Source organism: Oxyura jamaicensis, chromosome 6, assembly GCF_011077185.1.
Source record: "Oxyura jamaicensis isolate SHBP4307 breed ruddy duck chromosome 6, BPBGC_Ojam_1.0, whole genome shotgun sequence".
Taxonomy (NCBI): Eukaryota; Metazoa; Chordata; class Aves; order Anseriformes; family Anatidae; genus Oxyura; species Oxyura jamaicensis.
The window spans coordinates 5831780-5845824 of NC_048898.1; the positions used below are offsets into that span (position 1 = coordinate 5831780).

Below are 14045 nucleotides of genomic sequence, written 5' to 3' on the forward strand. Positions count from 1 at the left end.
AGGGAGGAGAAACAGAACATACATTCTGTAATTTAGCCCTAGACTGCAATAGTTCTGCTCCATTCATTATTTTCATATATTGTGACATTTGAATTGTTTTATGAGAAAATATTTTATAAGCAATTACTGACCTTACTTAGTTCCTTATTTTTTTTTAAATAAAAATCAACTTATACCCCCATCATGCTGTCACTGGCTATAAGCTGATGTGAGTGAGCTGAAGCAATAACTCATTACCACAGTTTGTTGTTTGTAGGAAACCAGAATTCGAGCTGTGGATAAGGACTTGAAGAGAAGAACTATTAACTTTTCTGTTACCAATCCTGTGTCTGGAGAGGCTGTGACTCAACTTTTTGCTACTGATGGTAGGGAAGAACTTCATAACTGGATGGAGGCTTTCTGGCAGCACTTCTATGATCTGAGTAAGTAAGCAGGCAGTGCTCGGCACCGTGCCCTTACAGAGGGATGTTATGTAACATCAAAGGAATTTTTGAACAATTTGAATTGAAATTGCCTCATAATCCTTTGTTTGCAACGTTGAGAAGAAAAATGTTCTTTGGAATAATATTGGGTGGTGGTCTAAGCCACTAGAAGACAAATATTTAACTGAACCAGTGTCCACATGTTCAGCCTGGCTTTTTGCAGGAAACCAGTAGTAGAACATGTCCACCAGTCTCAAATGAACTTGGCCTTTTAGCAACATTCTGGAAATTTTTAAGGACTACTAAATTCTCACCAGTTCTTCCTCAGCTGTAGCTGGAAGGGTCCACCCCTACCTGCGCACCCTGTCAGTGGTGTGGTGTGTTGCTTTTGTGGGATTCAGCATGTATGAGGCCTGGAAGTCTTAGTGGGAAGTGGTGAGGGTGTAGGATTCATTTGGGGCTTTGGATAGGATGCAGATTCAGCCAGCCCTTGTAAGTAGGAGCATGTATGTTCCTTGCCCAACAGCATTATGGATTAATTAAATTGCTGTCTGCTGCTTTAGGAATTACTTGATTCTGTTGGTAATTCTAAGGTTTTGGTACCCCTTGCTACAGGGGAGTATGCACACCTAGCTGAACGGTATGCAAATACATACTGCTTACTTCAACAGCTGTACCTGAGGCTCTGTAAAATGATATAAGTGAAATAAATACTCCAATCCCTTGTCTTTTTTTTTTCCTCTATTCAGTGCTGCAATGTTTGGGGATCTTCACTGGTTAGTTAATTTTTTTTTTCAGGAAGCTATCTTACTGACTTTGGCTAACCTCTGGAACAACACTGTTCTTACATGAGAAGAAATTTGCTTCTTGGTATGACAGTGAAATGCTATTGAGGTGGTATATCATGTTGCTTGTTTAACACTAAATATTAATTAAAGGAACTATATACATTAACTTGTCTTCCATCTTTTTCCTCTGCCTTAGTAGTTTGACTCACAGTTTTCTTAAGAGCAGAGAACAACAGTCAGATATTATGCTGTCATAGAAAAAGTACAGTTGGTTCCTTACAGTCCTTTTCACCAGGGCAGAAAACAGAATGAGGTAGACTAATGAAATACCAGTGTTTAATCAGAGGCGAAACCAATGAAATCAGTGAATTGAGGTTGTGGGACCTTGGTATTTTATTTTGTATTTCTACTTCTTTTTAGCTCTGAGTTACAATCAGAAGAGGCTCTATCAATTAAAGAAACACACCAAGCAAAAACTAGGGCATCCTCTTTAAATTAGCTGTGGAGTGGGGTAAAAAGAACTAGTACTTATTCATTATAGATAGAATACCCATGGATTTTTTTAAGACATTTTCATTGGGTTCAGAGAAAATGGGTCACTTGGCATTTAAATGCCTTTTTTCTTTACTGGTTTTAAAAATCTCTTAAAATTAATGTGCTCGGAAAACTTAGAATGATTGGTATGGATGAAGTAATTTTACTGTGTCTTGTTTTCCTTAAGGTCAAAATCTATTAATAGAAAAAGAGGTTTCCTTGTCTGCTAACAGATAAAAGGGAAGTCATCCTCTATTAAAGACAGAACTGTTCCTTTAACAGTTGTATAACATCCAGCTTGCAGTATACATCCCCTGATAAAAGCTTCCTTAACATTAAAGGATGATATTAAAAAAAAAAAGTGATGAATTTATACTGGGGTTGGAGATTTGAAGGCAAGTTATGATATTTAATGTTTATAGTGTAACTACTGCTGAGATGCTTCAATTAAAGGTAGTACCTTACATATAAGCAACTATACTATATATAGTATAGCTTAGTATGCTAAGAGTTGGTACGAGATTAGAGTTGAAAAGACTGAAAATGCATCCTGAGTGTTCCTGCTAAGCAAAAGTAAATGCTTACTGTTTAGCATTTTTTTGGAGATAGTTTCCTAACACAACCTAACGACTTAAGTTTTTTCAAGCTGAATTGCTTAAGTTCCAATCATTGTTCTCTTTTCTCTCTCAGGCCAGTGGAAACATTGTTGTGAAGAACTTATGAAAATTGAGATTATGTCACCACGGAAACCACCTTTGTTCTTGACAAAAGAAGCGACCTCCGTCTACCATGATATGAGTAAGTGGGATTTGTCTTTTCAAGTTGCAGGGTAACAGAAACAACATTGTCTGTATTCAGATGACTTCTGGTGTTGATGTTGAAACACTGAGTTTTTCAAGGGCAATTCAGACAATGAAAGAGCAACATAATTGCATGCCAAGGAGTGCACATTAAATCTGAATTTGTAATAGCACAAATAATGATTTTTTTTTTTTACCTTGACTCAAAAAATCTTCAATCTGAACTGTAACTAGGGAGCACTGAACACATTCAAAAAAACCATCACTAGAAGTAAATGCTCGCCGTTATGATAGTGTAAAGTTCAGAGAATGTAAAGGTAAAATAGTATCCCAAACAATAATGTCTTTAGTTTCATGAAATTAATTTGCTGTTCTTAAAGCTATTTAAAGGCTTAGCTAACTTAACTTACCTAAGTATTTGGTCTGTCATAATGATGTTGAAAAACACACTCTGAAAATCTATCTAGCATGTATTTGAAACTACTATTTTTGCAGAGCAAAATGGTACACAGCAGGATTACTTTAATAGTTTCATTACAGAAATAATATTTACAGACTAGAAAAAGTAGGTCACTTTATTTTAATGAATCCATTGCAGTATTGGCTAAAAAACACTGTACAGCTTTAAATGCTTGACTGCTTGCTGCTTGAGATTGGAATTGTGAAGATGCTCAAAATGCCATGTGGGTCACCGAGTTACTGTGCATCAGAGCACTGAACAGTCAAAAAAGTCCTCTCTGAGCTATGAACGCAGAACAGTAAGGGAGTAAATCAAATATATTGAAGTTTTACAAAGGTAATGCTGTAGCATAATTCTGCTCATGCTCAAATATACTGCTGTGGAACAGAATACAAACTGTTTCATTCTTTATATGCCAGTGTTTTTGTGCTTATTCGTAGTATTCATATGTAAAACCCTGTGTTTAAAATTGTGTTAAAAATCCTTAATGTGTGACCTGAAATAGAAAAGATATTGCTGTTGTTTTAGAGGCTAGCATTACTGCTGTGTACATAAAACAAACAAATAAAACTCAATATGAGAGATCAGAAATGGGGCAAGACAGTCTTAAAGCACATAAAGAAAAATGGTAAATGAAAAGATGTCCCATTTTCTGCAGGCTGTAGGCACAAGAATATTTAGTCATAGATGTTTCCATGGGCCTTTTGTGAAACAAAATTTTACAAATACTATACTGCAAAATATATCTAATTTGTAGTGTGTGTATATATGTATATAGTACCTTGTTTTTTTCTACTTGGTAAGAAATACCAATGTCTACCCTGTTCTCTCGATTCCAGCTGTCACACAAACAGTTCCCTCATGTCACCTCAGCCTTCTGTAGGAGAGTATATGTAATAATTTCAATTTTTTTTTCCATTAATACTCTTAGTAGTAGTCCAGGCTTCATGACACGTAGTTAATAGTTTTCTCTTCTGAATAGTAATAATGAAATAGGGAGGAGTAAAGTCATTGGTAGCATTTTAATCTGAGTTAATTGTTGTCCTTTAAAATTACAGGCATTGATTCTCCAGTGAAACACGAGGGCTTAGCTGATATCATACAAAGGAAAATTGAACAGAGCGATGGCGAGTTCCTCCTTTGCCAGCAAAAAGAGTCTGCATCTTCCTTATGGGCTTCACTCTTTGATGGATCTCATGAAGTGGTTGTTCAGAAAAACATGCATCCAGCCCCCAAAAGAGATACTGCAAGTCCCAGCGATGGCAGAGGGAAGAAAAGAAGAGCTCCACTACCACCCTCTGATAAGTCACCATACGGTGCAAAAGCACAAGTGGACACACAGCAACTTGCCTTGCAACTTGGCAAGGAAAACTGGGAGAAGCCTGACAGCGCACCTTGTAGTAGTTCTTTGGATTCAGAGTTACCTATGGTAACACACTTGCAGACACCTGTTGCTGCTCCTCGCAAAATTGGCCCTTGTAGAAAAAACTGTTCATCTGACCATGGAAATCCCATTTCTTTGGTTGCCAAGACAGAGTCTGAAACGAAACCAGTACCAACCCCTAGGCAGAAATACATCACAGAAATGCTAGACCCTAGATCATGGTTGTAGCCACAGGCATAATCATTAGCTTAAAAGAGTCCCTGGAATTTTAAGTTCCTCAGTCTTAATACTATAACTTTTGTGTGAAAATAGATTTTACCATACAGCTTGTAAGTATTGAGTTTAAAGTCTTTTTGGTTTAGTTTCCTGTCTTTTAGCCAGGACGTTACTACTAGCTGCATTCTCAGCTGTACTTGTTATTGGTAACATCTAAATAATTGCACTAGTAATGGGGAATGGTTCATATGAAATAATGATGCCACTTCTGAAACAGTGGTTTGGTACTTTTTGCCTTGAAAAGTTGGCAGTATTCAGGGTATCTCGGTGTCCCTGCACAAGGGATTTTACTGTTGCCTTCTACCAGTCCCACAGCTTATCCCATCTGCAGCTCCTCCAACTAGTTCAATTGGGAATTTCACACATTCAGCGCCAGGCTCGCAAAAATGATTTTCTTGGGCTCCATGCTTCGCTTCACCTGAAATATTCTCATATCTCCCTCGCTGTTTGGGAACCGCTGCTTATAAGATAACGTACTGTGAACTGCAGGTTCACAGTACAGTATACAGCTATTCAGAACTGCATGCTTCTGAATAGCTGTATATGAATTTCTGAAAAAGTTCTATCAATTTAACGTGGGATCTCTTCGGTGCTTCCTGGTGCATGCACTGTCTGAACCAGGATTATCTGTGTACGAGCAAAAATGGAATCCATCACTTTTTGGCTTATTTTGGACTAATGCAAACATGTAAAAGCAGTACTGCATATGAACACTCACTTGGGAATTCATTTTTATGGTGTATTTTTTTTCTGATGAAGGGGGCTCTGTAGGCTCTGTAGCATCGCTTCTTCATGAACCTCTCGGCTGCTTCTGGTAGATAGCCGGTTTGTAAACATGACCTACTAGTAAACATGTAGGTTTTTTTGTTCTCCCACTCATTTCTGAAATAACAGAGAATAAGTGCTTCAGATGAAAATACTGAACTTTGATGTTCTTACATCAGACTGCCATTTTTGTTAGAAGCATGAGTTATTACAGTTCCTATGGCACCTGCAAAACATCTTTTGCATACAGAAAAGGCTTCTCTGCTGGATTCACAGTTCAAATATCCAGCCCTTTCCTTGCTTGATGCATTTCCGTGAGAAGCTGGAAATTATCCAGGAGCAAAGGTCTACTCGCAGATTTCCCTCTAGAGCCTTTGTATTCAGACCTGAGTTGAGTCATATCAGCAACTGCATATGTCCATATCATTAACTTTTTTTCTAAAGTACAGATGGTTTTGGGAGCTTTACCATTTCTCCAGAAGATACTGTGTGCATGGTTGGTTGGTTTATCTATTTTTTGTCTTTGCTAAGCTCTTGGCTATACAGTTGTAAAGGTATCTGCTGGATTTCTTCCTTAGTTCATTGGCTATTTGGGGTGGGACTTGATGGGCAGGTTTCATTTACAAATCCCTTTGCAGGACTAGATCCCTGTTTCTAGAATGCCCTTGTTCCTTCTGCATTTAATCACGTTGCATTCTCCCTCTGAAACAACCATCATAATTCTTATAACAAATCATGCTGTTACTTAAGTGGATGGTTTGTGAATGGTTTATAAATAGGAACAGAAAAACTGAGGAATAACTGCATGATTATGTAAATTAGACACAGTCAACTAAGTGGACTGTGCAACTCTGAACAGGAAAGAGGAAAAATAAACACGGGGGGAGTGGTGAGTATTTTCCAAGATGCAGCAGCAGTTTATTTAACTTTAAATCTAGCCTTAAATGTTACTGTGCTCTGGAAAGACTACCTTTTTCTTGGTAACCTCCTTCCACTTAGTTGCTATATTTCAAAATAAATCTCTTAAATATAATAAGGCAAGAAGGCAGCATAATGAGGATTCATTTTTGAAATTCAACAGGCTATTGAATTTCAACGAGCAGTTTCTCTATTAAATTCAGGAGCTTTGTTTTGAACTACAACATACATATTTTACACAGCCATTTAATATTAAAGTCTTCAAGTGATGAGAATTTACCCATACCTCCTGTTGCAAAAGTTAATTACTCCAGGTACATTTTTCACTTGATTTTTCAATTTGCATTTCTAGCTCCACCTTAAGTTATTTTGGTCTTTTTATGCCTTTGATTGCTTGTATTGATCTCTGTAGTATCAGCTTTTCTAATTGCTTGTGTGTAGCTATAAATTGTGATTATGTCCCTTTTAACCTTTTCTCTGATGAGATGTGCTGAATTCCTTAACTTTCTTACAGCAATGAATGCTATTCAAGACTAATTAGTCTTCACGTTCTTCTCTGTACTTCTCATGTATTGAAATATTTTTGTGTGACCTCCGAATTAGATGCAATGTGTCAATAGCGATCCATCAGGACTATACTGAGACATAATGTGATCCGTGATCCTCTTATTCTTATTAATACCTCCCCACCCTATTTCCTCAAAAATCACATTATCCTTTTTTTCTGCGGAAGCATTACCTGGGATGCTGGCTTTTATGGCTCAAGTCCTCTTCAGCGTCTTTTTTGAGACTGCGGTACATCATCCTCTTATTATCCTACCTTATTTTTTCTTATAAGCGTGCACTGTATTTTACCAGCATTAAAATACTGCTTAAGAAGTGATCCAGATTGCTCTGTATAAGTGACCTGTCCTCATTCTTTACTACTCCAATGGTCTGCAAGTCCTTTGCAAATTTATTGCAAGTGATTTTTATAGTTTCTTCCGGATCATTGATTTTTAAAATTGAATGCAAGGCAAGGTTTGTAGAGAGAGCTGATAAGTTTTTATTAGATTGGTGACATGGACGAGGGGGACAGAGAAAATCAAACAGACACACCATTGAGTTCAGGTCTCTCTTTTTCTCAGAGTCTTTAAAAAATTGAGTAAGATGGAAATTCCAGGACAAACATCTGTGCTTTTTGCTGATTCCCTATTAATGCTGCATTTTGAAATTACCCGTCTGCCTTCAATACAACAGTCTATATTGATTTTCATCTAGCATGGGTACCTTAGAAAATGACAAGTTCATCTGCTTTCCACTAGGTGCCTTAGGGTTCCTGAGGATAACATCTCAGTACAGGTGTCTCTGCAAGCTTACTGTATCAAAGGGAAAAATGCAGCATGTTGTTCAAGACCTATTCTTCATGAAGCTGCGTTGATTGACGTTACACATCTATCCTTAAATTAGTCTCATATCCATTTCACTGTATTGCCCAGATCACCACTAAGCAGACGAGGCCATTAATTACCCTGATCATCCTTCTTCAGCACAACAATGTTGTTCTTGCAGTCCTGTGAAATGTCATGACTGTGTTGAGACTTGCTAAACTAATTACATGTTTAGGCTCCTACTGCTGGAAAGGCTTCTGCTACCGAATGTAGTTGCTGTTATTTTAAGCAACCACTCACTATGCAATCACTATTACGAAGCATTAGTTGACTTCAGGTTTCAATATTTTATTGTACTGACTTAATCTTTTTTTTTCCTGATGTGTTGCCTTTTATTACTGCCTTTGAATCTTCTGTGCAGCAGGCTGGTTTCACTGATTAAAAACTGCATGCTACCAGCAAATGTTGATCTTAGCAATACAGTAAAGTCAGGTTGAGGGAGTACGGTTGTACTCAGCTTTTGTCTACTCAAGAACATAAATGCAATAAACCCAGCAAATTTTAGAAGTATAATTACAAGATATACCTGTGAAGCAACTTTATTTTTTTTTTGGCTTTTCTGTATAGTGACAAATTACAAGTATTTCATTACTGCTACTGGTCCCTTTCTGATCATTACACAGACTTGTTCAGAAATTCGACCTCCTCCTTAGTTTTTTTCCTCAAATTTTACAGACCGTAATAAGGATGAATGTTCAAAACAGGAATTCAATAACCAAAAGTCATTTGATTAACATCACTAAACAATGCAGAAATAAGTCACAAATGAACAAGTGATACATGCCAGCCTCCTGCTGTGATGAGGCTTATAAGACAGCAGAGGCCTGGGGCTTCTTGCAGCCCCATTACCCAACATTCACATTTGTGCAAGCAGGTCAGTGCGCTGCTGCCTTGCAGCAGTCTGTGGAAAGCCAGTGTGTGTTCAGAGACATTGCACCTCTCGTGAGCGGCTCAAACTACAGGGTTAGACATCACTAGGCTTGTGCATCTTGTTCATCTGCTGTGGCTGAGCAACATGTGAAGAATTGCTTTTCTAAGGAACACGTCAAGCCTGCTCTGAAAATTGTACCTGTTTGTTCTCTGCTGGAATGAATTAATTTCTGCTTAAAAGCAATTAAGCAGTGGGACTGCAGTTTTGAAGTAGGGTGGAGAAAGTAGTCAACCTGAACTTTTCTGTTAGGAAGCACAACTTAAAAGCAATTGCTAGTCCGAACTTGAATGTAAATTTCACAGAACAAGAACAACTTCTAAAAGACTGACTGAACAAGATGTGGTTTAGCAACTTTTTAGGTTGTACCTTGTGTCATTTGCTATTCACTTGGCCTTGCAATGGTAGGCAGTACCTTTTGTTATTTTGAAGGCGTTAGCTTGAAATGTTTACGTTTTTACTAGTTTTGTGACTTTTTTCCTATGGTAATCATATTAATAGTCATTTTACAGTTTATACATATCTAGAAATACTGTCCTTGTGTTCAGAGAGTTGTTCTGTAATTAGTGTAGATTGCTGTTAATAGAAAAGTGCAGATTTGGAAACTAACGTGTTGTGAAATGTTACAACAGGAGTCCTATTTTTTTTGCTGCTAACATAACGTGTTTCAATTAAAATGTGCAAGTGGAATTAAAAATATGTCTTTAAAAAATATTAAAAGGTGTTTGGTATAATTTTCTTCACTCCTAGAATATATCAAGATTTGCTACAGTTTATAAACCATGGGTGATGGCTGTTATAAAATCAGAGAACCTAGGGCTACTTTCTGAAGAGCTCACATCCTACTTGGCCCCTAGACTATTTCTGACAGTGGCAAACAACCTTGCCCTTGGGTTTGTAAAGAGGAGGAAGAGAGGAAAAAAACACCTGGCAGTGAGCATTACTCAGCTAGTAGTCCCGTGTATCCAGTAGATTTGTGTGCAGACATCTAAAGTTAGGAACATTATCTGAGGTGCACCTTGTTTGCACAAATGTGCCCGTTTGCTTTTAGCTGCTGTCTCACTTCTTCCATAGTCACATAACAAAGTGTGATGAAACGTCTTTTGCATCATTCAGATGCTTCTGGTGCCAGGTTGCCAGATTTGTAAGGTGGTTGCAGAAATTGAGCCCCTGGACACTACTTAGACCATTCTGAACCCCCCCCCCCCCCCCTTTTTTTATCCTCCTTTCTTGCATAGGGCGGTCTTGTGGTGACTCCTGTTCCCCCAGGACAGAGCTCAGTGTAACTGCTTGTTTAAAGCTAACTGTACCACTCAAGTAAAGTATAATTTGGGCCCAATTATCACCAATTATCATAAAAGAGCTGTAATAAACATAGAGGGTGATGTTAGATGTTTTAATTTTAGAATATTTGACTGATTTATGAGTCCAGGAAAGAAACAAAGTATGATTGATAATTGCAAGGCAAGCCAATGCAGTTGAGCGTTTTAATGAAGATCGTGGTACAGCTAATGTTGTAGTTTGCTTTAAGCAATCCTAGCAAAGTAAGATACGATGATCTCTTCACATAGCCATTGCCAAATGGTTATATTTTAATCTTTCCATGCATGTATTATATATTCAGAGAAAAATCTGTTTGTGAGACATCAAAATAAATTGCTTTTCATGGGGAAAAAGCAATCTTTCAACATTTTTATATCAAGATAGCTTTCTAAATGTTCCTTATGTACCTCCCCAAAGGGAGAAAAATTATAATAACTAGTGAAGTGTGTTTTACTCTGTTAGAGCTTTTCTTCAGACTTCTATAAATTTACCCAGTGGTGACAAAATAATTTGGAAACGATGGCCTGTCTCACTTGAGATTTTTAGTGATATTGTCCAACATCACCCCTGACAAAAGGTGGCACAGGAATAACCGAACAGGGAAGTTGTAGAGTCGCCATTCAGACACAGGTAGGTTCTCCCTAGAGCTTAGTAACTCCAGCCTCTTACAGGCATTCGCAGGAAGCCTTACGTCCTGTCAAAATTTCATTGCAAATATGTGTCTGGATAAACGTGTAGAAGCAGTAAGAAGTTAAAATATCTATTTTTTAAATTAAATTTTGGCAGATTGTTTGCCCTGTTAAACTTGCAGTTTGGTGATATGCCATGAAACTTTTCTTTCTGAATTTTAAAATTTATACATTTTCTTTCACTAAGAGGGAAAAAGTCAGTAATAGTTCATTGCCTTTTTTTTTTTTTGTCACTGGCTATAACGATAGGACCAATATATCAATAACTTTTTTTTTTTTTTTTTTTTTCCTACCCTAAAGGCAAATGGTCCTAGTCTTTCTTTGGATTATATTTTCCATTTGCTAATTAGTGTCTATTTCAAAATCCCACATGTATTTCGATGATATCTTTCTTGAGATCGGTGCCCAGAGCTGAACAGACAGTTCTAGCTCAGGGGTACTCTTGGATTACAAGAACATAATATTTTAAATAGTATTGTCTACATTTTAGCTGCTCATTCTGCATTAGTGAAAAACAAATGTTTCCATTGATCTGTGGTTGGAATCATCTGTTCTTAAATAAAGACCTTAGGAAAGAAAAGGGGATCTTAGCGCTGCTGTAGTGAACTTAACATCTGACTTACAAATTTCTCAATAGCGGGAAAAATGTGGATGTGAAGCTGGCACAAGTAAGATGCTTTGTCCACACAACATTTGTTTTTCAGATGGTAGCAGCTGCTATGCTTCCTTTGTTTTCGAGCAATCATTACTCTTTAGTCCCTGATGTCTGTATGCAAGGGTTGAGAGTTTTTAAAATAAACTGAAAGCAATTTAATGGACCTTCTCATGATGTGAGTGTAGCAGCCGGAGTCACGAGAGCTGGAGTACAGTGCTGCCAGACTTGTAGCCTGTTTAGCTGGCTGGTAGGAAAATGTGGTGCTGGATACAGCTCCTTTGATGATATTGTGGGAATGGTTTTCTCTTGACTGCTCCATGGAAGTACGTAACGTGTGGAGAAGAAAGACATGAGAATGAGCGTGGTCTTAACATCTTTTCTCCCATTGCTCCGAATCTAATCACAGCAGATTTCCCTAGGGAGTCAGGAGGGGCAATTCAAACAGGAATAACACAGTAAGAGAGCATTGAACCCTTTGTATGAAGTTATATTTTGATGTTTTTCCGTTGAGCCATTTGCTGAGGCCATGATTATTCCTGCTGTAAATCAGTCATGTTGCAATGCAGCTGCCACGGGCTGCAGCACCATGCACTCCGTTAGCATTGCAGTAGGAGCTTCTGCACCCCTTTGGCCGCTGCAGAGGTACAGCAGCTTTGCACACCAGCCGAGTGTGCCCGTGGGCTGCCTTCCTGGGGAAACCTCAACCACTGAGGATGTTTTCAGGCAGGGGGATGCCAGGCTTGGGCCCCCTTACCTTCGCTCCGAGAGCAGGCAGAAGTAGGCTGCATTGATGTGACAGGTCAGAGCTGGACTCCAGCTTTTTGGTATGTGTGTAATCTTGTTCCTGCTGACATAGCTGAGATAACTTTCATACACTCACTTCTCACTTAACGTTAGTTGTTGGGCCTATGGCAGCTTTCCAATTCTTGCTCCTGGATCCAGACCTACTGACTGAATGCAGAGGAGGTCTGCTCTTCTCATCAGCATGGCTTTTCCTCGTGGCATGGGTAATTGGAATGGGCATAGGGCGGGCAGGCTCTTCAAACCTGCAAGAAGCTTCACTCAATGTTAGAAGACACTTAAATTGTATTGAACAACTGAAAAGCTTTTTATTAAGGACAAATCCTAATAATATTACTTCACACACTGCTCCAGCTCAAACTGGATTTACTACGCCATGCCTTGGATAGGTCAGTAATTTTTATTATTTTTAAGAAGAGTTCATTTGTATGTTTGATACATCGCTATTTATTCAGGGTACAGGTACAAGTGTATACAGTCAGTTCAGGCGCTTGCTCATATCATACAAGAGCCAGTGCAAGGCCATGGCTTCTCAGCTCCTCACCTTTTAAATGGGGACGATAGTCATGGTAGTTTCCATCACACTTTTTGAGGTATTATTCCTTAGTGGTGCTAGATTTGGCACAACAATGTGATGCCTTGTGACCATGACCAAAATACTGCTGTCCACAGAGACTTTCCTGAACTGGGAGCGTGCAGCAGCTGTCTGACTGATGGGCTTGTGGCAGGGCCGTCACTGTCACTGCTGCTTTTTCCCTGGAGACCCTGCAGTTAACAAGGTTTTGATGGAGCACAGCTGGAATGCCAGTGCTCCCTGCTACAGCACTTGCCCAGCATTCGGGAACTTCAGCCCTCGTGGCCTGGGACGCCTTCATCATGCTGCTGTGTTCAGCTGATGCCACAGTCACCTCCTGGTCACCTCCCAGAGGCACTGGTCATGCACACATTTCCTCAACAGGCCTGAGTTTTTTACTAGCTTCAACCAAAATAAATAAATAAATAAATAAATAAATAAATAAATAAATGAAGGTGAATTTATTCTTTCTTCGAAAAAGAGCAAGCAGTAACACAAAGCAGTCTGTGGTAGCAGGATGCCATGTTGGTTAGGCGTAATGTGACTGCTGTTACCGCTGCTGCTTCCCAGCTGGGGCTGCTGCCATGCGTTGCAGCGCCAGGCTCCACTTGCAACTCACGTTAAGCTTCCTCTGACTTTCTTCCCTGCCTCTCTTCAGATTTTAAAAGGGATCCAGAGGTGGAGGAAAGCTTTAAAAGGGAAAAGAATTGAAGTTCTCCTAATTTCTACAGATATTAATCAAAGACAAATATTTTTAATGTAAGAACATGGCAGTTCTGGAACGAGGACTATATGACTGTATGAGGAGTTGCATGCAGCCCACAAAAACCCCATTAGGATGCTTTCAGAAAAGCTATTTGACATTTTCACTGACTTCCAACTTACTGAGCAACTTTTTCAGCTTTTTGCAGTGACAATATCCAGAAGTGAGCTTGTTTAGTCCCTGTACTACCCTCATCAAATTAGATACAAGTTCTGGTTTTGGTAAACGAGAGCTGAAAAGAACAGCCAAGCAAACGAGCTTTTCCACAACCTCTGTCTCTGTCCCGGCCCAGCATCTCAAGGTGTGATGCTCATTTCGTGCTCTCTGGAACAGGACCACGGCTGACAAAGCAGGATTCCCTTCTGGCATTCCCATTCATGCATTCTGTCAAACAGCATTTCCTTTGATTTTATCAAGACCTTCTTGACTGTGATCTTCAAAGCAATTAATTCAGTGTTCCATGATTGCAGCTGCTGAATAATTGTTTGTTAGAGTATTTTCTTTCCCAGGCAAGAGATGTAAAATAGTTTCTCTC

The 14045-nt window shown here is 38.8% G+C and overlaps 1 protein-coding gene across 1 annotated transcript in view; it reads left to right on the forward strand.

Annotated features, from left to right (window-relative positions):
* The window catches only part of RTKN2 (rhotekin 2), a 31264-nt gene extending 26118 nt beyond the window's left edge, over nt 1-5146 (forward strand). Inside the window, exons 10-12 of the mRNA XM_035329397.1 lie at nt 257-422; nt 2435-2542; nt 4063-5146. Coding sequence (XP_035185288.1) covers nt 257-422; nt 2435-2542; nt 4063-4616 — 828 coding nt within the window. The 3' untranslated portion in view covers nt 4617-5146. The remainder of the gene's footprint in view (nt 1-256; nt 423-2434; nt 2543-4062) is intronic.
* The last annotated feature ends 8899 nt before the right edge of the window (nt 5147-14045 follow it).